This window comes from Suillus subalutaceus, assembly GCF_016647625.1.
Source record: "Suillus subalutaceus strain FC151 chromosome Unknown DFJ58scaffold_99, whole genome shotgun sequence".
NCBI lineage: Eukaryota > Fungi > Basidiomycota > Agaricomycetes > Boletales > Suillaceae > Suillus > Suillus subalutaceus.
This window is the reverse complement of record NW_024540348.1, coordinates 72,592-91,221: the sequence shown is the minus strand read 5'-3', so window position 1 is coordinate 91,221 and position 18,630 is coordinate 72,592. Positions and strand designations below refer to the sequence as shown.

General features: G+C 46.9%; 6 protein-coding genes across 6 annotated transcripts; 2 read left to right on the top strand and 4 right to left on the bottom strand.

The window, feature by feature from the left end:
• Positions 1-111: 111 nt before the first annotated feature.
• Positions 112-1,510, bottom strand: DFJ58DRAFT_894365 (uncharacterized protein; the record flags this gene model as incomplete). Its single annotated transcript, XM_041394826.1, has 5 exons — positions 1,299-1,510; positions 1,089-1,246; positions 851-1,019; positions 465-799; positions 112-396 (listed from the first exon to the last, which is right to left on the bottom strand). The coding sequence occupies exons 1-5, from the start codon at positions 1,360-1,362 to the stop codon at positions 112-114; spliced, it is 1,011 nt and encodes a 336-aa protein (XP_041240856.1). The 5' UTR covers positions 1,363-1,510.
• A 349-nt stretch (positions 1,511-1,859) lies between these two features.
• Positions 1,860-4,352, top strand: DFJ58DRAFT_717585 (cytochrome P450; the record flags this gene model as incomplete). The annotated part of the gene is made up of 14 exons (XM_041384372.1): positions 1,860-1,929; positions 1,953-2,045; positions 2,096-2,196; positions 2,244-2,335; positions 2,387-2,430; positions 2,487-2,624; positions 2,678-2,816; positions 2,867-3,120; positions 3,176-3,242; positions 3,300-3,563; positions 3,629-3,902; positions 3,981-4,006; positions 4,062-4,090; positions 4,141-4,352. 14 exons carry the CDS (start codon positions 1,860-1,862, stop codon positions 4,350-4,352), a joined length of 1,803 nt encoding a protein of 600 aa, XP_041240855.1.
• A 122-nt stretch (positions 4,353-4,474) lies between these two features.
• On the bottom strand, positions 4,475-5,272 carry DFJ58DRAFT_664648 (folate-sensitive fragile site protein Fra10Ac1-domain-containing protein; the record flags this gene model as incomplete). The annotated part of the gene is made up of 3 exons (XM_041382446.1): positions 4,475-4,939; positions 4,999-5,125; positions 5,175-5,272. The coding sequence occupies 3 exons, from the start codon at positions 5,270-5,272 to the stop codon at positions 4,475-4,477; spliced, it is 690 nt and encodes a 229-aa protein (XP_041240854.1).
• A 2,006-nt stretch (positions 5,273-7,278) lies between these two features.
• On the bottom strand, positions 7,279-9,753 carry DFJ58DRAFT_515447 (cytochrome P450). Its single transcript, XM_041380780.1, has 12 exons — positions 9,311-9,753; positions 9,115-9,244; positions 8,876-9,064; positions 8,673-8,824; positions 8,506-8,621; positions 8,338-8,458; positions 8,268-8,281; positions 8,031-8,220; positions 7,925-7,981; positions 7,849-7,873; positions 7,528-7,794; positions 7,279-7,466 (listed from the first exon to the last, which is right to left on the bottom strand). Exons 1-12 carry the CDS (start codon positions 9,516-9,518, stop codon positions 7,376-7,378), a joined length of 1,560 nt encoding a protein of 519 aa, XP_041240853.1. The 5' UTR covers positions 9,519-9,753; the 3' UTR covers positions 7,279-7,375.
• Positions 9,754-12,948: 3,195 nt separating this feature from the next.
• Positions 12,949-14,818, bottom strand: DFJ58DRAFT_801956 (uncharacterized protein). Its single transcript, XM_041390907.1, has 7 exons — positions 14,188-14,818; positions 13,889-14,029; positions 13,771-13,836; positions 13,649-13,717; positions 13,547-13,593; positions 13,389-13,487; positions 12,949-13,258 (listed from the first exon to the last, which is right to left on the bottom strand). The coding sequence occupies exons 1-7, from the start codon at positions 14,468-14,470 to the stop codon at positions 13,226-13,228; spliced, it is 738 nt and encodes a 245-aa protein (XP_041240852.1). The 5' UTR covers positions 14,471-14,818; the 3' UTR covers positions 12,949-13,225.
• A 1,606-nt stretch (positions 14,819-16,424) lies between these two features.
• DFJ58DRAFT_843916 (uncharacterized protein) lies at positions 16,425-17,198 on the top strand (the record flags this gene model as incomplete). The annotated part of the gene is made up of 3 exons (XM_041393019.1): positions 16,425-16,533; positions 16,775-16,806; positions 16,995-17,198. The coding sequence occupies 3 exons, from the start codon at positions 16,425-16,427 to the stop codon at positions 17,196-17,198; spliced, it is 345 nt and encodes a 114-aa protein (XP_041240851.1).
• Positions 17,199-18,630: the final 1,432 nt, after the last annotated feature.

The window sequence follows — 18,630 nt, the reverse complement described above, 5'->3', positions numbered from 1 at the left end:
CTAATAGCTACTATCTAGATACGTCAAAGATTCCTCGTAATTATATGTACAAATACACAACTACACCACTACAACAAGCTTCAAGACGTTTTCGGTACATATACCAAGGGGTTATACAGGCGAAGCACTCTCGTAATTGCTAGTAGGCGCCATGTCGACCTCTGCAATCTCGATCTCGTCGTGTCCCTTCATGTGGGCGAGATCGAAGTCTTTCATCCGAATATCCATATCGGTTTCGGCCATGCTGTTTTCAACAGTGAACTGGGTACCCGAAGTGCCCGTGTCGCCCCCACGGCGCGCGATCCAATCAATACGAGTGGACGTCATTGCCTTGGTGGTATGCTCTGATGAAACTCCCAAACCAACCCGAATAATAATGAGGGTAGGTGCGATACCCTATAATGGAAGTGTGTAAGTAAGCAATGAGCGGAAATTAGAAAAGTACAGATTTGGGTCCTACTCACGTATATTTGGGTGGCAATCACCGCTACGATGCCTTGTGCGGGGTGTTGCATCGAGAAGAGTACGACGAACACGAATTGTATGAAAAGATAGAGGGCACCACTTTCGATGATAAGCATCATCGCGCGATAGGAGGCGCCTTGGCCGATGACCACAGGTGATTCCTTCACAATACGGGAGGACATCCAGATGCGGTAAACTATGAGAGTGGTGACGATGATATTGGTGGCAAGGGGCAGGATGTACCCTGCGAGCCCTAGCGGCACTATGGCGGCCGGAGGGGCAGGCGCGGTGGGATCGGTGACAATGACGAGGTGGAGTACCTCCATTATACAAGCTATTCGAATTGGTCACTGACTGGTTGATTACTCGAAGTGGGACGACGTACCGAAGCCACCGAAGGCAGAAAGAAGAGGAAGTATGACTACATAGTAGTTCTGACCCCAAAGCATCCAGCAGCGGTAGACAAGAACCAGGTCACCGACGAGATCTGTGAACGAGATAAGGAAATCTGCACCCATAAGACCAGGAGTCTCCGCGGAAAAACCATTGGACTCCTGTTGACTCCTATCCAGAAAATTGGTATGAGAATATGTATTTTCTAACGATTTGATAGGGAAACCCACAAGAGTTGTATAATAATGATTGAATTCGAGAGCAAAATGCGCAGTGCAGCAGAAAAAGAGCAAACAATTGGCAAAAACAACAGGGCTACTAAGGTTTGGCGAACGTCGGTTTTGACCCAAGACTATCCAAGAGATGATGAAAAGAATGCAGTAACTGCCTGTAGTTGTACGTGAGCGCTTGAGCGTATGTCGGAACCTGTGGAGTCTCACCATACAAGACTGCTTCACAACCAAAGCCAATCAAAGCTGCTAAATCAGTTGGAGACGTTGACATTGCATAGAACGGCCCTGATAGCGATGAACAGGTTTTGCGTTGGTATGATGATGCTGGCGGTGGTCAACGAAGGGGGTGCGCAGCAGCCTGAGTGCACGGAAAGAATGTTTGTTTTTCATTCTGATGATCAAACCGAGAACCTCGTGAGATGCGGGCTACCGGGTAAAACCTACACACCGAACTATTAATATGGGTCAAAACTGAAGCAAGCAGTTACTGTATAAGGTTAAGAAGGAGCTTTGCGAGGCTATAAACGTTCATGCAGCATGCTGCCTTGAACCTTCTTACCTCCATTCAAACTCCGCGGCTTGCCAGGTAAGTCTGACTCAGGCTCAACGAAACACTAATATTTAGTCGTAGAGACAGACCTCTCATAGTTTGCTGAACCATAATGTTATTGTGAATCGCGGGAGACTCACAACGGGCTCATGTCGGTCAATTGCAGTGCAGGCGCCAATCCTCTTCTCACATTGTTAAATTGATGTCATCAGCGTGTGATGGCCATTGCTGAGCCATTTTTGGTGGATGGCCTTAATCCTCCTTCGTCCACTCATGGCTCTTCTGAGAGTCTGCGGGTCGAGCATCTTCAGTCTTCATTATATGGAGGCTCATTAAACGTCTTCGTGCTCCAAAGTCTCCTCTCGCTCACATCCTCGGACCAAAGAAAGAGCACTGGCTCAAAGGTAGATGCGCTTCTATGGCAATACCACGTATTAATCTTAATACGTGTCAGGCAATTATCACCGTATATTCCAAGATGGTTTGCGGTATAACCTTGATTTGGTGCAGCGATACGGCGGGGCAGTCAAGATTTATGCCCTTCTTGGGGTCAGGGTCCTCATTTTAGATGTGTTATCTCCACTTAACTCAAGACTATCTAGCAAGAGCAACTGTACATATCAGATCCACTTGCTTTGCATCACATCATCGTGAAAGAGCAAAATGTTTACGAGGAGACCGATATGTTCATCATGTGAGTTTGGCAAGTGCTTCTGCAGAAGCAGCTGATAATCCCGCGTGATAGGGGCAACCGACTCATCTTTGGAGAAGGCCTTATCGCTACTCTTGGTGAGCATACAGAAGACTTATTTAACGAAGCGTGTGTATGTCATTCTATTTGAAAGGCGAACAGCACAGGAAGCAGCGCAAGATGCTAAATCCAGTATTTTCTCTCGCAAATATGCGTGATCTACTTCCTGTAATTCAGCCTATCGCTGATCAACTACGCACCATCTTGAATGCAAAAATTCCAGCTGATGGTTGTAAGTTGCATGAATTTAATTCGAATTTCGTTTGTTCACCTACTTATTTGTAGCGGTTGTGGAGGTTAACTTACTTCCGTGGTTGTCGAGAGGGGCACTGGAATACATATGTCAAGCAGCGCTCGGACACTCATTCAATGCTCTTGACCCAACAAAAGAAAACGAATACATGGAAGCCATCAGGACACTTGCGTGCGTAATTTGTTTGTTCCCGCAAACACTTCTGAAATGAATCCTGACAGACCATCCACACTTCGATTGATTTTCCTTCGCCCCTTTATTCCAATGATTGTGCGAAGGTTTTCCTTGTATTGGAGAAACAAGATGATGGATTGGATGCCGAGTGACGCATTAAAAAACGTTCGTCATGTAGTAAACGTGATGGACACTGCCAGCAAGAAGATTTTCAATGAGAAGAGAGCAGCTTTAGAGAATGAAGGCTTCGTCGGAATCGCAGGGAATCGCATACAAGGTAAAGATATCATGAGTATCATGCGTCAGTCTTCTTTTCACACACGTAAACGTTCTACTAATGAAACGACTACTACCAGTGCGAGCCAATGCATCTTCTTCCAACGACGATCGATTGACTGACTCGGAATTGCTGGGTCAAATGAAGTGGGCGTTATTTACATACACTGCCAGCGTGAATCCTAAACTCAAGTACCCTTTTAGCACGATCATCTTTGCGGGCTTTGAAACGACCACCTCTGCCATATGCCGCATTCTTTGGATCCTGGCCGAAAAGCAGGACGTTCAGGCACGACTACGAAGCGCAATCCGCAAGGCTAAACGAGACTATGCGGATGCGCAGGGCCTGTCCAGCCCATGGGAAGACGTAGAATTACCCTACGACACGCTTATGGGGCTGCCTTATCTAGATGCCATAGTTCGTGAAACACTTCGAGTGTATCCACCGACTTCTCTTCTCAGCCGAACGTAAGTTTATCTTGCCAGCATCAGCCTGAAACACTCACCGAACAAAATTTTCGGCTGCATTTTAGTGCTCGTCAGGCTTCCGTGCTTCCATTACACCAGCCAATCAGGTCTGCGTCTGGCGAAATGATTTCTTCCGTCCACGTTCCAGAAAATACGACGCTTATAATTTCTATCCTGGCTTCGAATCACAACAAGGAGATCTGGGGCGAGGACGCCTCGGAATGGCGTCCGGAACGATGGTTATCACCTTCCGGCGAGCGCCTTCACCTTGGAGATGGTGAAAGTAACTCCACGAGCGGTGTAAGTCTTGGGGTCAAGAACGGGGTCAAATATCCTGGCGTGTATGGTTTGATGTAAGTGACATAAACCTGCGGCATTACCGAAGAGCTGAAAGCTGTGGTCAACGCAGGATGACAGTTCCTCGGAGGCGGCCGTGCATGCATGTACGTGATGTGTTATTTTGTAATGCATGCATAGCCATTGATATCATTGATGTAGCGGCTTTAAGTTTGCAGAGATGGAAATCAGTGCGCTTTCTTCTCCATTCCGTATGCAGATATGAGCTAAGTTATTACAGAACAAGTCCTCACGACCCTCGTCCCACGAATACATTTCGCACTGCCTGCATCGACAGATAGAAATGGATACGTCAAGGAGATCTACTGGAAGATGAACGGGCTACAAGTTCCGGTCATACGTCCACCAGCCGGGGATAACGTGACAACTCAAGTCCCACTGGACCTGAGAAAGGTATGCGAGCAAGACTTCGCAGTGAATGAGCCAAGCTAGCTTGAGTAGGGGTGAAGACGTACACATTTGAGTGCACCTGCATGCTACACAACGCAATCTAATGTACATCCTGAGAAGCACGAGACTTCTGAGATCTTGGTATGTAGCAAGTAGGACTAGGGTTAGCTACCACTATTCCTCGTTTGTAATAGGGTTGGTGAAGCGCACCGATTCCGTTTGTGAGCTCGCGGAGACTGCGAACGTGAGCTTCGTCTTCGTCGGGTGCGATACCGCTCATCATCGATGTCATGACGCTCAACATCCTTCGAGCGGCTTCTGGACTTTGGAGCTCTTCTATCCTCATGCATCTCAACTTTATCACTTTCGCCCGTCTTAGCCTCTACACCCTGGTCTTCCCTTCTCTTTTCGTGTTTCCTCTTCCACATGATCTTGCGAACGCATTTCGAACACAGAACGACTTTCACGAGGGCTTCTTTCTTTTGACCGTGTTCTTCATATGTAAATGGTAGCTCGAGAGTCGTAAGTGAAGTAGAAGATGCGGTGTGTTCGGGACATCGAGTGTTGGCGCATGTCGTCTCGCCCGTTCCAGAGAGAACTTCTGTTTCTGTGCGCCAGCGAAGAGTGAACTAGACGGTCGATGATCAGCCACCGTGACAGAACACACGTAGAGAGGCGAGAGACATACGTTTCCTGACTTGTAATGCTTGAGATCACAAATCGCGAATTCGCGGTAGAGACTGTCGTAGTACTTCTGCGCTAGCTGATCGTTCCATGATGTACTGGCCTCATCGTCTGCGCCATCTCGTAGGAACCTTCAAGAAGATATGAAAGAGGTAGACTGGAAATGCGGGCGCTTCTTACTTGTGCGAGGCCTTCAGGATGTCGAACTCCGTGACCGGAGTTGAAGTTCGAGTCGTAACATTTGTGTTGGGAACATATGGCTTGTATAATGTTGACATATGAGATTGGGGCGAGATGGCCCGATGAGAGTGGTTCGCGGTATGTGGGGTTGTTTGGGTAGTTAAATTAACCTTTCGCTTGAACAAACTTCGAAGTTTTTTAGCGCTGCAGCAAGGGCCATTGGTTTCGTCGTGGCATTCAAGAATACAACTAGCGCTGCACTGTGACATATATCTACTAACATATATATGGAGTAAGACTACCACGTTGGTGAGTCAACAAATCCTGGAATCAGGACACTCGGATGAAACCACTCATACTCACAACACCAAACTCCAGGTGCTCCACTGGCACACATTCATACTAGCCATGGCAGCAATCTGAGTGTGCCTTTGGGTTGCAAAAGTTGCCACATGCCAAATGGAATCCACTGTCAAAGCTACAATGATAACGGCGAGGACGACTCGGAATGAGAGACTTTGCATTTGTGATATCACATCACAAATACAGAGTCTCTCCTTCCTATGTGATCTCGAAAATAAATCAGTAGGAAGACGGGGAGCTTGTATGTCCTGAAACTATTCTGCGCAGAACTTGTAGCAGATGACATTTGCTATGCCAGCAGATTGCCGACGTGAAATTTGTGAAGTAAGTGCTAAGCACTTTCAAGTTGCATAGTGCAATGACCTACTTACATGTGGTCCCACCAATGAGGAAGCAGAAACACGACTCACTGCAGCTCTTCCGATCTCAGTGCTAGTGTAAACCATGCGTACGACATTCCTAACATTGATGACATCAATGTTGCCTCACCATTCTAATTAACCACCCCAACCTCATCTATAGTAGAATAGCCTTTGGTACTATTCCTTGTTCGACCAAAAGCATTTCCCTCGAGCACTTCAAAATCTTCAATGCTCTGAATTTATTCAGTTCCTTTCAACTGCTCTAGAGCTCTGCAAACAACTTCACTAGTAGTTCTCACACACATACGTATCATAAAGCTACCACGTCGGTGAGCCAATAAATCCTTGATGAACCTACTCATACTCACTTCTCCGTCCTCATAGTATGTTGTTAGCACGCATTTCTGGTTAGCGCAGCAATCCGCAGCTGAGTTGCAACCGTTGCCAACTGGTACTGAGCAATCACGGTCAGTGACAGTACTGACAGCCATAGACACTGTCAAAGCAGCGACAACGGCGAGGACGACTTGGAAGGTGAGATGCATTATTTGTGAGATGTGATATGGGATCTCGAAAATAAATCTCAAGGGGGATGGTAGGAAGCTTTTATGTGTTGAATACCATACTCACTTCAAACAGATGTCATTTACAATGCCAGCAGATTGCCAGCAAACCTCAAATTTGACTTGTACTATCATCAGTATTGAATTGCAAGGCAGAAGTCTAAGAGCCATAGGACACGATAATAACGGGCAATTTCAAATTCTTGCTGTATATGGCCTACCGTACACTGCGCTGTTACACCAGCAACAATTTGGAATTTCCGTTACCACCGTGTGCTAGGGCTCTTCTGCCTTCAGGAGCTGAGTTCAGGCGTCTCATGGATGTTAAGAGAACTTCACAGTCTCTTCATGCATCAGGGAACACGAAACCAGATACTGACAGCTGAGGTTTTGGAGATCCAAATTCCAAAAGAGAGTGCGCTGGGATCCCCAGGTATGATGTTGTTAATTATGCACACCATCCCCAATACCAACTTTAATGGGGGGGGGGGTTTGTCGGATGAACTTGAATTCGTCCAGGTACCTGTACGCTGAACTGCGGTAAAAACGGGAAGCATCCACCGTATCTACGTCGGCGCCTGCACACGCCAGTGACTAAGTTTTTTCCTTGCCGCTTACTTTCAACCTCGCAATTGGTATCACAGGTCTTCCATCCATCCTTGTTTAATAATGGTAGGGACCAACCTTTTTAGGTATAGTTTGGCCACTGATGCCAGATGTTTCGCATCCGGTGTACACGAGGACCCACCTTGGATTAAATGATTACGCGGATGAATGCTACGAGGACAAACTGAACGGGCTGTCTGCATTCGTACTGTTTGTTTCGGCTCGTACCCTTGTAATACATATGATACATCCTATCATTTCCCACAGAAAAATGCATGCACAGAGTATGTAGTGACTCACTACAGACCTAAACAGATACTTCAATCAGATGCTGCAGGGCTACGATATCCATCCCTGCATCCCGCGGAGTGATACTGCAAGAGAATGGCACGGGTCGTCTACAGGAATACACTTCAGCTTGAGTATGTCTCCGCTGAAATCCTGCCAAAGACCACTTACACAGTAAGCCCTCCCCCCCACCGTGGCTTGATCTCGATTTCCTTACCATTCTCGTCTTTGGCGTTTGAAAATTTGAAAATCGCGAGCAAGTGAACCATCGCAGACCATACAGATGCTTCAGCGAGATGCCTACCAGGGCATATCCTTCGTCCAAATCCCCAGACAATACCGACGGTATCATCTGTCAGAGTACCATCCGCATTGAGGAAACGGTCAGGATTGAATTCAGATGCATGTGGGTATTTCACTTCGTTGTGACACATCGCCCTGCACAGTAGTAAGTTGGGGATCAGGGGTCCCAGTAATAATTATCGTCCGTACCAAACATTTGGAGTGACCGTAGCACCTGCGCTACAAATCAAAATCAACTGAATCAGAACGGGAGGGACTCGCATACCTTTAGGGATGTAATAGCCCTCATAAACGTCGCTTTCGACGGCAGCATGCATGATCGCTATAACTGATTACTGGTTTGTTCTTTTTGTGCTGGGTGAGCAACGCACCTAGAGGGAGCACTGGGTGCCACCGTAGGCACTCGCGCAAAATAGCGTCAATGTAGGGCAACGATGGACGATCCTGAAACGTCGGCAGTCTCTTTGTACCGACCACATTCTCAATAAGTCTATGCGCTTTCTCTTGTATGTCTGGATGGAGAACCATGACAAGGATGAAGATCATTATTACACCTGCTGTCTAGTAATGGTCAGCATTGAACCAATCGCCCACCATTTACAGCCTACCGTCTCTGTACCAGCTGTTTGCGAGACGATGTTATCAGTCTGACAAATCGCATTGTGATGATGTGCTCACCCCCAGTCGCAGTTGCTGCAGAATCCATAACTGCTTTCTTCCGCAAAGCCGAATCTCTGTTGCTTTCATCGAGCTTCAGCAAATGGTCAGCGACCATGCAAGAAGAGACGGTCCCGGCGGTCTGAAGACTGACTGTGAATAAAACACTTCATGTCATGTTGCACTTACCAGGCCGCGTTCCGTGTGCGCAAACGGATTTTCTAAATTTTCAAGCGCTAACCGCTTAGCTAAAGGTGAAACCCTCTTGAGCCGCATGCCGGGTAGCCAAGACGGGAGACGGAGAACTGCAGATCAGACAGTAAGAAATTGTGCGAAATGATTGCAACGTGGCCTACGGGAGGGGAATGCGCTGAATATCGCAGCTACCTCCGGTCTCATCTCCTGTAATACGACCTCCAGGGCAAATAATGCACGCTCAATCATATGATCATTACGACGCGCTGCGTCATATGAGTACACGGCAGACATAATTATAGAACCCGCATGTCTGGAGAGCTTGTCAACGCCAACGACGAGTCTAATATAGACATTTGCTCACACTTCAAGATGTTTTGGGTAGCCCAAAGGATCCTCCAGCAGATTCAACAAAAGTTCGTGAGTTTTTGCCACTTGCATGAACCGAAAATCGGGTACGACATCTTGTCGGAATGACTGGTGAAGAATTTTGCGATGAAGACGCCATCTGTCATTATATCGCATGAACGCGGTAGTGTGGTCAACACCAAATCTAGTTCAAGACTAAGTGATAAGAACACTCGATCCTTCAATCAGTCATACAATTCATTGGTTGCAATCTCCGGTCTGTCAGAGTAGTTTTGAGACCGATTTTCGAGGAGATCTCTTGCGATTTCCTCAGAGTTGATAACTATGTTATCTTGACCAAAGAGCTTAGTATAAACCATGTCGCCTATTTAAGCAAACATCAGTTAGTACAGCGCAGAGTAGGGTATCAGCATTTTGAGGGATCACTTGCCGTATCGATTGCCCCATGCCTTGTAGGTAACCCAAGGCGCATTTACATCGATTGCCAGTGCGCTACCTAGAATCGGGAGCGACGTCGGCCCTGGTGGAAATTGAACACCGTGAGGCAGCTTTGGTTTGGTGAAGTAGCTTCTTAGTGCAATGCCGATTACAGCAGCAGCAAGAAGTACTGTAAGCCCGCCTGTCACGCAATCCGACATAGCAAGAACAAAATCTGAAGAGTGGGTGGTAGAGCAGTGTTCCTTAAGTTATAACATTGGACGCTGGTTCGCTAAATGCCTGGCAACCTTGTTGACAGCTTGATCAATGATAATGCACCCGCAAACCGCGGCCATGTTGACAAGAGTCACATTTAGAGTTGAAGCGCCACTTTGAGCGCCCCTTGGCCGTGTGGATAATACATAGCGGATCCAATGAAAATCGATCATCATCGGAAGAACTAATGATGTTTGACACCGGCGTGCCAACAATCTGAGAGCCGTGTCTCAACAAATGATATGTATGTCCAACCATCCCGATGACAGATTCAGAGTGTGATTGAAGAGTCGGCTGACAAGAAAGTTGATGAAGGAGTTGATATGTCACGGTGCTAGTAAGCTTCCGCCTTAAACTGAATAATGATATGTTGAACTGCTTGAATGACATTAGAAACGACTATGAGGAATCATACCTGTAATGCCTTTCGTAGAAGTTCATATATAAACTCGTTGCAGTGCGAAGTCGAACGAGCATGTGCGGACGTTCCTCAGCGGTTCCTGCTGGGATGTCAAAGTTTAACCGAACCACCATACCTGATTCTATATATAGCCTCAAGACTTGGGCTGGGGCGGCCAGGGCGCCTTGTACATTTTGACACTCTATTACGTAGCAAGGCACGAGCGGAGGAAATGGAGTCAAGTCTTTGAGCGAACAACAACCGTGACGTTCGCACCTTCTTCTGCTGCGTCGACCATTCTCATCCAATTCTCATCGCGCACTTCGTCGACTTAGCTTCCCCCCCACCCTCCTCTCCCTGATTTCGTTGCGCAGAAGCGCAAATGAACGCCTCGCTAACACTCAGAGAGAGACCTTATGTCCACCATTGCCAAGGCCCTGAAGGGGCAGATTAGTCAAATCACAGCGAGGCGGCCCACCCGCCCTCGCAGCTCACCTCTTTACCTTAGGCTAAAGCCCCTTCGAGGCCGGTGGGCGCTGCGCGCCCTCGCCCGAAACCATTGTCGTCTTACCCTCCCCGAAAACGATGCTGTACAAACGTAGTACATCCGTTCGACAGTCAGTTTGAATCAAGTCGTTTTCGTCTCCGCACGAACGGTCTCGCCAATGTGAACCTCAAAGATGGCAATAACCCGATGATACGGTGGTTCGCTTTTCCTGTTGTAAGATATGACACATGCGACATAATACAAAGCTAGCGTTGTATTATTTGTTCCATGTGACTGCTGTTAGTGTCCTTGAATGAAAACACGTTTTGATCAGAGATCCAGTTTTCAAAATACATGCCACTATGTACAATATCTCTAGTGTCCTGACAAGTTTCCATCATGTCATGAACAGAAGCCATGTACTTGACTCGTGTGATGGGATTGTGATCCGAAGTAACTCTCTTGTCTTCCAACCACGCGGTTGTGCTAGAAAATGTACACCAAATGCCTACCTGAGGCGACCAATCAACCCCAACTCTCGTGAGTGAGACTCCGTATTATCATCATCCCTAGAATACCCCCGAGCAAAATGGTCTAACGGAGACTCAGGCAGACTCGATCACGCTCTGTGCATCATCTACAAAGTCGAACAAGCTAAAATCATGACGATTCCACGAACGGATGTCTGTGAAGTGGGCCATACTGGCAGGAATTGAAACCTTTGGTGGCGATCAGCATGTCTTGAAGACAGATCGTAAGTGAAAAACGACACCCAGCCCGATACAAGGCAGTTGGATTCGCGAAACGAGAAACAGTAAATGGTTGACGAGTGTGCCTTCAATTCGAAGTTGTCATTCTGACAAGTTACGATCCTCTCAGCCGCTGATACACCCACTGGACTCAATTTTTTGGATTCCAAGGAGTTGTGAGATGATGAAACATACCAAAACTTTCGATTGGCCAAAGTGAAGGCGTCTGTTCGTCAAGATACATAACTCGCGCGGCTTGAATGCGAGAAATTGTCTGTTGATCAGATAGCGGCGGACCAGTTCCCAGGTCATACGTGGCCTGAAATTTTAGTCGGAACCTCAATCTATTCCTATTATCGATATCCTTCGAGCGCTAAGGTGGAGGACCCAGCTTGCCTTGAAACCGTTGCGAGCCATCTGCCGCTGGCGGTAAAAGTAGCGCACTAAACCACTGACTTACTCGATCTAAGCGATGACCGTCGGAGCAATGGACAAGTCGAAGTATTGTGATTGATAAGATCAATATCACCAACGGAGTATTTCGATGATGACCTGGACAAGTGATCAACAATGGATCAGACGATGATTTACCGACTCCATTGATGGCGTGGAGGAGAGTGTGATAATGATATTATGTAATTTCACTTTTCCTGCTAATATCGGCGCGCGTTATAGATGTGCAAATTGCATAGGAGAGTGGGTGGGGCTCGCTGGAGGGGCACGCGGAGCTGGAATGGGCACAGGGGAGAACCTTTCCCACCGTTCTCAGAGATTCTGCTGGTTTTGAAGGAAGAGGTGGGGAGAAAGACGAGAGGAAAAAGCATGAGACATGAGAGGCTTAAGCTTCTTGCGGGTTGATGAACGTACATATGTAGAGGAGGGACGACATGGTAAGAAGAAAAGAAGTTGTCAGCGGCAGTTGCCGAGAGTCATGTGAAAATGCTGCGCCACTGACTGCTGCTACCCAAACGGTGAGTGCGCCTCAACTACACTTACTGTTAGTCACTGGAACCTCCCAGTGCTTGTCCTCCAGACAAGCCATCATGGAGTCGAGCGTGCGCCGATTCCTTATACTTACATCCACGCTTACAAAGTCACAGTCAGGCGGTGTTATCAAGATTCACACAAGTACTCCCGGCCTGCAAAGGCTCAGGTCTCCCATATTTTGTTTCAATGACTTCCTTCCGGTTATTATCACCTTTCTTCGCTTCTGAGGTCCTGACACATGTTGTTCGACATTGTCACTGTCACTGAAATCTGGCCTGTGCTAAGGTGATTGTTAACTAGGACCGTTTCGAAAGTCAGCTTGTTTTCATCATAATCGGGATCTCCTTCATTGCGATCCTTGTGGTTCCAGTGGGATGGAAGCACAGCATATGGGTCCCAGCATCCAGGCCCCACTGATTGTTTCATGCAGAGCCCGACTGAGGCGACTTTTCGAACAGGTGCTGTTCGAAGACGGACAGACATTCCAAGTCAACATCCGTACAGATTACATCTGTGCCTCTGCCGGTCTGCTTCAAAAGGGTCATCCATGTGGCTTTTGAGAATGAATTCCTCCTGCGCATCCATGGTGCCATCTCTGGCGTGGTCGGGATCCACCTCTGATATGCCGCGCAGCATAACCATTGCACCAGTCTCTTGCGTCTCTTCGATGTTATCAAATATCCAATGATGACCTGTGCTTGCTGAACTGTGGTCAGATCACCGCAAAACTTGACAGTGTAGCTCCCAGTTAATGACGCGTTTCTTCCCTGCTGTTGTAGATGACATCCCAAGACCATGATTACAAGGAAGTACAACACTGGACACGAAGGACTACTATGCTCAAAAACAATATTTAGAAAAGGTAATGTCCAAGGTCCTTCGATCAAGAAAGACACAGTATTGTCAATCGTTAGCCTGTTCGTGAACCGTATCAGATTGCATCCTGATGGGTACGGTTGAAAAGATAAGATCTCTGCTGTTCAGACTGCAAAATAATGCGTAAGGTTACGGCAATTTCGCCATGGTCCATCAATCAAAGAAGATACCGCCGTCGATCGATATCTGTCCGTGAATCATATCAGATTGCGTTCCTCAGTCCGAGTGAGAAGATGCTTACTGTTTGGCCTGCGAAGCGATGCGTTACAACCATCAGTTTCGAGCTTATGAAACCCAGACCATGTATAATATACACACCTGTGATGAAACGTGCTTCCGGGATCACCAGAAATGAAACCAAGCTCGAAATGTCCTGGGTAGTTCCAATGTCGCCTACCGCTGTCATCTGTTTGAACTCAAGTATGAAAAAAAAATGTCAAAATTAGCATGTCATGCACATTGGTGGAGGGTCACCTTCTCGTAAATATCGTTATTGTCGGCTGATCCAGTAAACTCAGCAACTACACGGGGTAAAAGTTACCGCCGTATATTTAATGCACAAATCTCGAAACTTACGCATTGGTGTTTGAATTGTTCCTGGCGCATATGCGTTCACTGTGATTCCATTGCGACCAAGTTCTACGGCTTACAAAGAACGTTATTGAGATCGGGTGCTCATGAGACTAAGTACACCATACCTGCGGATTGCGTCAGCCCTCGGACAGCGAATTTGGACGCACAGTAAGCACTGAGTGAACGAAGCCCTGAAAAGATACGTAATCATACATGAAGGAACCGCCACATATGTGGACCTGCCTTTCTTTCCCGCAAGGGAGCTTGCACCGATAATTCGCCCACCCTCGCCTTGAGCTATCATCTGCTGCGCTGCATATTTATAACTGTAGAAGGTGCCTTTGACGTTCACAGAAAGCATGGACTCAAAGTCGTCGGATGTCGCTGCGACAGGATTTCAGTAAGTTCTGGTGGTACATCGACATCGACAATTGACTGCAACTTACTTTCTAGGAGTGATTTTTATCTGCAGATGCCTGCGTTTGCAACAAACTATAATACAATATAAGCTTGGCAGGGTAATTGAACCAGTTGAGAACAACCCACAACATTCAGCCTGCCAAACTCTTTAACTGCACTCTCAACCAGGCCTTTGACATCCTCCTCAACGCTGACATTCCCAAGTACACTTAGCACTCTGCGCTCTGGGAAATTGACAGCGATTTCCTTCTTGACTTCCTCCAAATTCTCTTTGTTGCTTTCCAGATCGTTGATCACAACGTCATAGCCATCTCCTGCAAGACGTATTGCGATGCTGCGTCCAATTCCTTGCGCAGATCCAGTGACGACTGCGACGCCTTTGGAGTTGGATTGTGTGGACATCATTTTTTAACCTGGTGTAAGGCGAAGCACTGTTATTCTCTCATCCGGGGGCGCAAGACCTTCAAGTTTTGTACTCAGCTAGTACCCACGTCTCAATTTACGTGAAAGTGCTGTGCTACTTCTGCGACTTCTGCGGAGAGGGTGCTGCGGTGCGCCGTAACGCGTGCAATAAGGTGCTGCGACACTAACTTGGTTTCTGGGAAATGTTTGTACTCCACAGCCGCATAATCTTGTCACTGGCAGACGAGGGGCAACGAAAGAGGCATCATACGAGACGGGGAGCCAGACAATCTAGTGTCTTGGCAGGCGATCATACAACACTTCGAACCGAATGAATCTTGATCTCGAGAAGAGTTACCGGTGCGCCAAAACCCAATGATCGCGAAACTATGAAAGCGGACAAAAATATCCGCTTCGTTTCCCGATATGGAATTTCAATTTTCGACTTTCGCTTTCGGTTTTCGACTTTCGACTCTAGCGTTTTAAACGTATTGAGGGCAAATCCTGTACATTACCAAACAAAATCTATATGGGTATTTTTGCAGGTATTTTCAATGTTTTGTTGGTCTCATTTTCCCCATAATCACCCGCGGTGATAATCCGATGTGTTGTGCTGTGCTAATTACCTTGATCCCATAGGGGATCCAAATATTGTTTTTGTACTGGAATTTACGTTGAACCTCTAACAAGATACGACATCCATATCGTCTTTCAAATTTCAAATCTCACTTTGGCAATATAACCGCTGATCGCACTGGCAGGTTGCCTATGAACGGTTCTAACAGCCGACCTTCATGCCATCGGTATCCCTGGATGCACATTGTCTTTTACTGGAATTCAGGCCGAACCACTTACTCCGATCGATCAGATATCATCCCTTGAATCTCACTTTGGTAATGTAAAGCGCTGGATTGTGGTATATCAAGCACGAATGCGATCGTTATACGTCTACCAAATCCCCCCGCTCACTCGCTCCATTCTCTAACATTATGACCCTAGTCTCGAACGATCCCAGTGTGTGGCCAGCCATTAATTCGAATGTTATTTTCAGCTATTTCATAGGTTCGTGGAGAGTCAACCGCATGATGACGGTGATAATTTGATTCACATTGACTCCAATTTCGCAGTTGCCACCTCCGTTGGGGTGATGTACGATTGGAGTGAGCAAGACTAAGTATAAAAGAACCACTGATATCATTATGGTATTCTCAGTGCTAACGTTTGGACAAGAGGTACGTCGATCCCGATTACTGGGGGAGCCAACTCACTTAGAATTGTGTTATAGGTTGAACTGATCTGGGTGAGCGGATTCCCACATCGAGAGAACGACGTGAAAATAAAACTTGTTCACGGCAGAGGCAACGCTGGTCCTTGATGACCGTTCTCTGCCTCAGTGTATGTGCCTTGTGTTTCAATATTTATGCTTAGCAAATCCGAGTTCTGCTGACTTCAAAATATCCTAGGTGCGCTTTGCTGGAATAGGATATACTGTGTATGTTTGGATGTTTAAGCCATCGATGTCGCGCTCATTACCCATCTCATACAATCAGGATGAACATTTTGGGTATGTCTCCTCGCATAGACTCTGTTTCTTTCTTGTGACGGGCGGCATATAGTTAATGTTCCAACTATTTCGATGACGGATACAGTGAATATTCCACACTGATGATTTCCATTCCTGTCAAAACACTGAACTACCATGCAGGGGTGAGTGATATTCTCGAATAAGTCGTTGATTCAACATAACGACTCCTACAGTTGTGAGTCTGTTTAGACCCTGTGATCTTCCGAAGCTGATAACTAATGTTGCTGGATTTGTCAGGCCTTATCATACAGGACGGAATTTATTGGATGGATGACGTTATAAATGTAATACTGGGCGGTGAGCTATACACCTCCGTGACATTTACTTGACTGAAAGACCATGCAAGTCATCATGATCGCTCGGTTACATGCCATGTATCAGCGATCAAGAAAGGTGCTGACATGTCTCGTCGTCGTCTTTCTGGCCATCAGAGTCGCCAACGCAGTGATGCTCACAATAGGGACGATGCAGATTTCAGGGGGTAAGCTTTAATTATGTATGAAATGTTCAAGTGCATCAGGCTCATTGAAAAATACCAGAGGAATTGATTCTCTCTGGCACCTATCAGTGCATGTTTGACTACGGGGGAGATTCCGTATTTCTTATTTCCATGACTTGGATACTTGACACTGTATGGGAGGTCCTTACACTGTGTCTCGCGGTCTGTATTACTGTAAAGCACTTCCGTGAACTACGACAACACTCAACAAGAGGTATCATAGGTGACAGTTTCACGGTGCTAATGAAAACTCATGTGAGTTACTTTGGGAGGTGAGCTCATAATGTCAATGTGGTTCTCTTTTTCCACTGAAGTTTTACGCGAGCTAGTTTTTTGGCTTTCTCTTGCTTCCGGATCGCTTTCCTCTCTCCAATGCTCTCAGCGGTATGTCGAGTTATCACCGACTTCTATATGCATGCGAACATCATTCATCATTCCTATAGGGCCCATATTCCCTGGGCGCTGATATGTATGGTGGTTTCGCTCAGATCTTTGGGCTTGTGCAGTTGTTTGTGCTGGGACCACGCCTGATCCTCGGTGTTCGAGAATATCACGCTGAGCTCGTGGCCAATTCTGATACAGCAACCACTATGACTTCGATTGCTTTTGAGGAGCGCATCCATGCGTCAACTAGCAGTAGTGTGTAGCGCAGGAGATGCTCGATATAATTGATTTGCGATGGGGGGTAGTGTGCAGGGAGCGGGCGAATTTGTTTTTATTTAATGTACGAGTCATATCTTGATAACAGTCGGCTAAACAGTCGGGCTCGCTGATGTGACTTGGGGCTCCCAGGGACAATGCAGTCATGGGAAAGCCTAGAATCGTAAACTCAAAAGCTTTGACCCAGTGCAAGCTCAGGAAGTGCCGAGACTTTAAATCCAGAGAGGGCGCGATAGAATTCGTGCGTTTCGCGATAGCGTTTTCTTTCGTCTATCAAGGGGAAACTAGAGTGATCGTATCCATCGACCCAAGTGCTAATTGGGATTCAGTGCGTAGTGTCGCCTTCAGCCATCTGGGCTAAAATTAGCATCGGACACGGCGCGACACATGCCGGGTTTGGAGCACAGGTAACGCCGAGCTTCTTTCTCAACATCGACGCTCACCAAGATTTCGTTTCAAGTGTACATTGTGTGGTCGCCTGATGGCCAGCAATTTATCTTTGCATCAGGAGACAAAACAATCAAGTTTTGGAACTCGTCGAATGGATATCAATAGGTCAACCTTGTACTGGTCATACTGACACAATCTACTCGCTGGCCATCTCTTTTGATGGCTCCTTCATTGCCACTGCTTCGTACGATAAGAATGTGCGCTTGTGGAGCACCAAGTCACACCAGCAGATAGGACAGGCACTCGAACATACCACATGGGTTTTCTGCGTCGCAGCTTCTTCCAGTGGAGAACTGATCGCGACTGGAGACTGATGGGAATCTTCAGCTCTGGTCTATCGAGAACACACTTTCTGCAGCATTCGGGATGGATTCCTCATACGATTCCTTCCTTGTGCATCGCAGTAAGGTAAAGTTGGGCCAAAAATTCTATGCGGAGGCCCTTTCGGATGCGGAAAAGGTGCGGACGATATCCGTCGTTGTTTTAACATTACCCTTCGTCTTATCTTGGATACGAATTGGAGCATGCAGCGCTTCGTGGAGCACATCGCTCTGATGATGCAGTCGAGGCCTCCACAATCATGCTCTCCAAGTTGGATGATGCACCCGACCCACAGAAACCCAAGCGCCAGCTTGAAGATGACTTATATTTTTGCAAAGCTATGCCAGCAATATGTCGGTCCATCTGAAGTAGAAGATGCTATCCGACGAGCCATTCACACCCAACTGGAAAATGCCCCCTTCGTCTAATCAACACCATCACTGGACGTTTGTGCAATCGAGATGTGCAGATAAACACATTCACGGAGAGTACAGAGTACAAAGAGCTTTGCATTCATTCGACATGCATGGGCCCCTACAAACAGGGCCCATCAAAGAAGCGGTCGCGATGTACTTCGGTCGGGTTATGTTATCCTATAGGTAGGAAAGAAAGGAGCCGGTACTGTATGACCTTAAGGGTAGGGACATA

Excerpts from the sequence above, each read along its gene's own strand:
- DFJ58DRAFT_801956 (XM_041390907.1), bottom strand. The coding sequence starts at position 14,470 with ATGATGTCCACACAATCCAACTCCAAAGGCGTCGCAGTCGTCACTGGA. Across the intron at positions 14,030-14,187 it reads TGGCAGGCTGAATGTTGTGG|CGACATCCGACGACTTTGAG; the intron begins GTTGTTCTCAAC and ends ATCCTGTCGCAG. Across the intron at positions 13,718-13,770 it reads AGGGCTGACGCAATCCGCAG|CCGTAGAACTTGGTCGCAAT; the intron begins GTATGGTGTACT and ends GTTCTTTGTAAG.
- DFJ58DRAFT_515447 (XM_041380780.1), bottom strand. The coding sequence starts at position 9,518 with ATGTCGGATTGCGTGACAGGCGGGCTTACAGTACTTCTTGCTGCTGCT. Across the intron at positions 9,065-9,114 it reads GAGATTGCAACCAATGAATT|ATTTGGTGTTGACCACACTA; the intron begins GTATGACTGATT and ends GTCTTGAACTAG. Across the intron at positions 8,459-8,505 it reads CGCACACGGAACGCGGCCTG|ACCGCCGGGACCGTCTCTTC; the intron begins GTAAGTGCAACA and ends GTCAGTCTTCAG.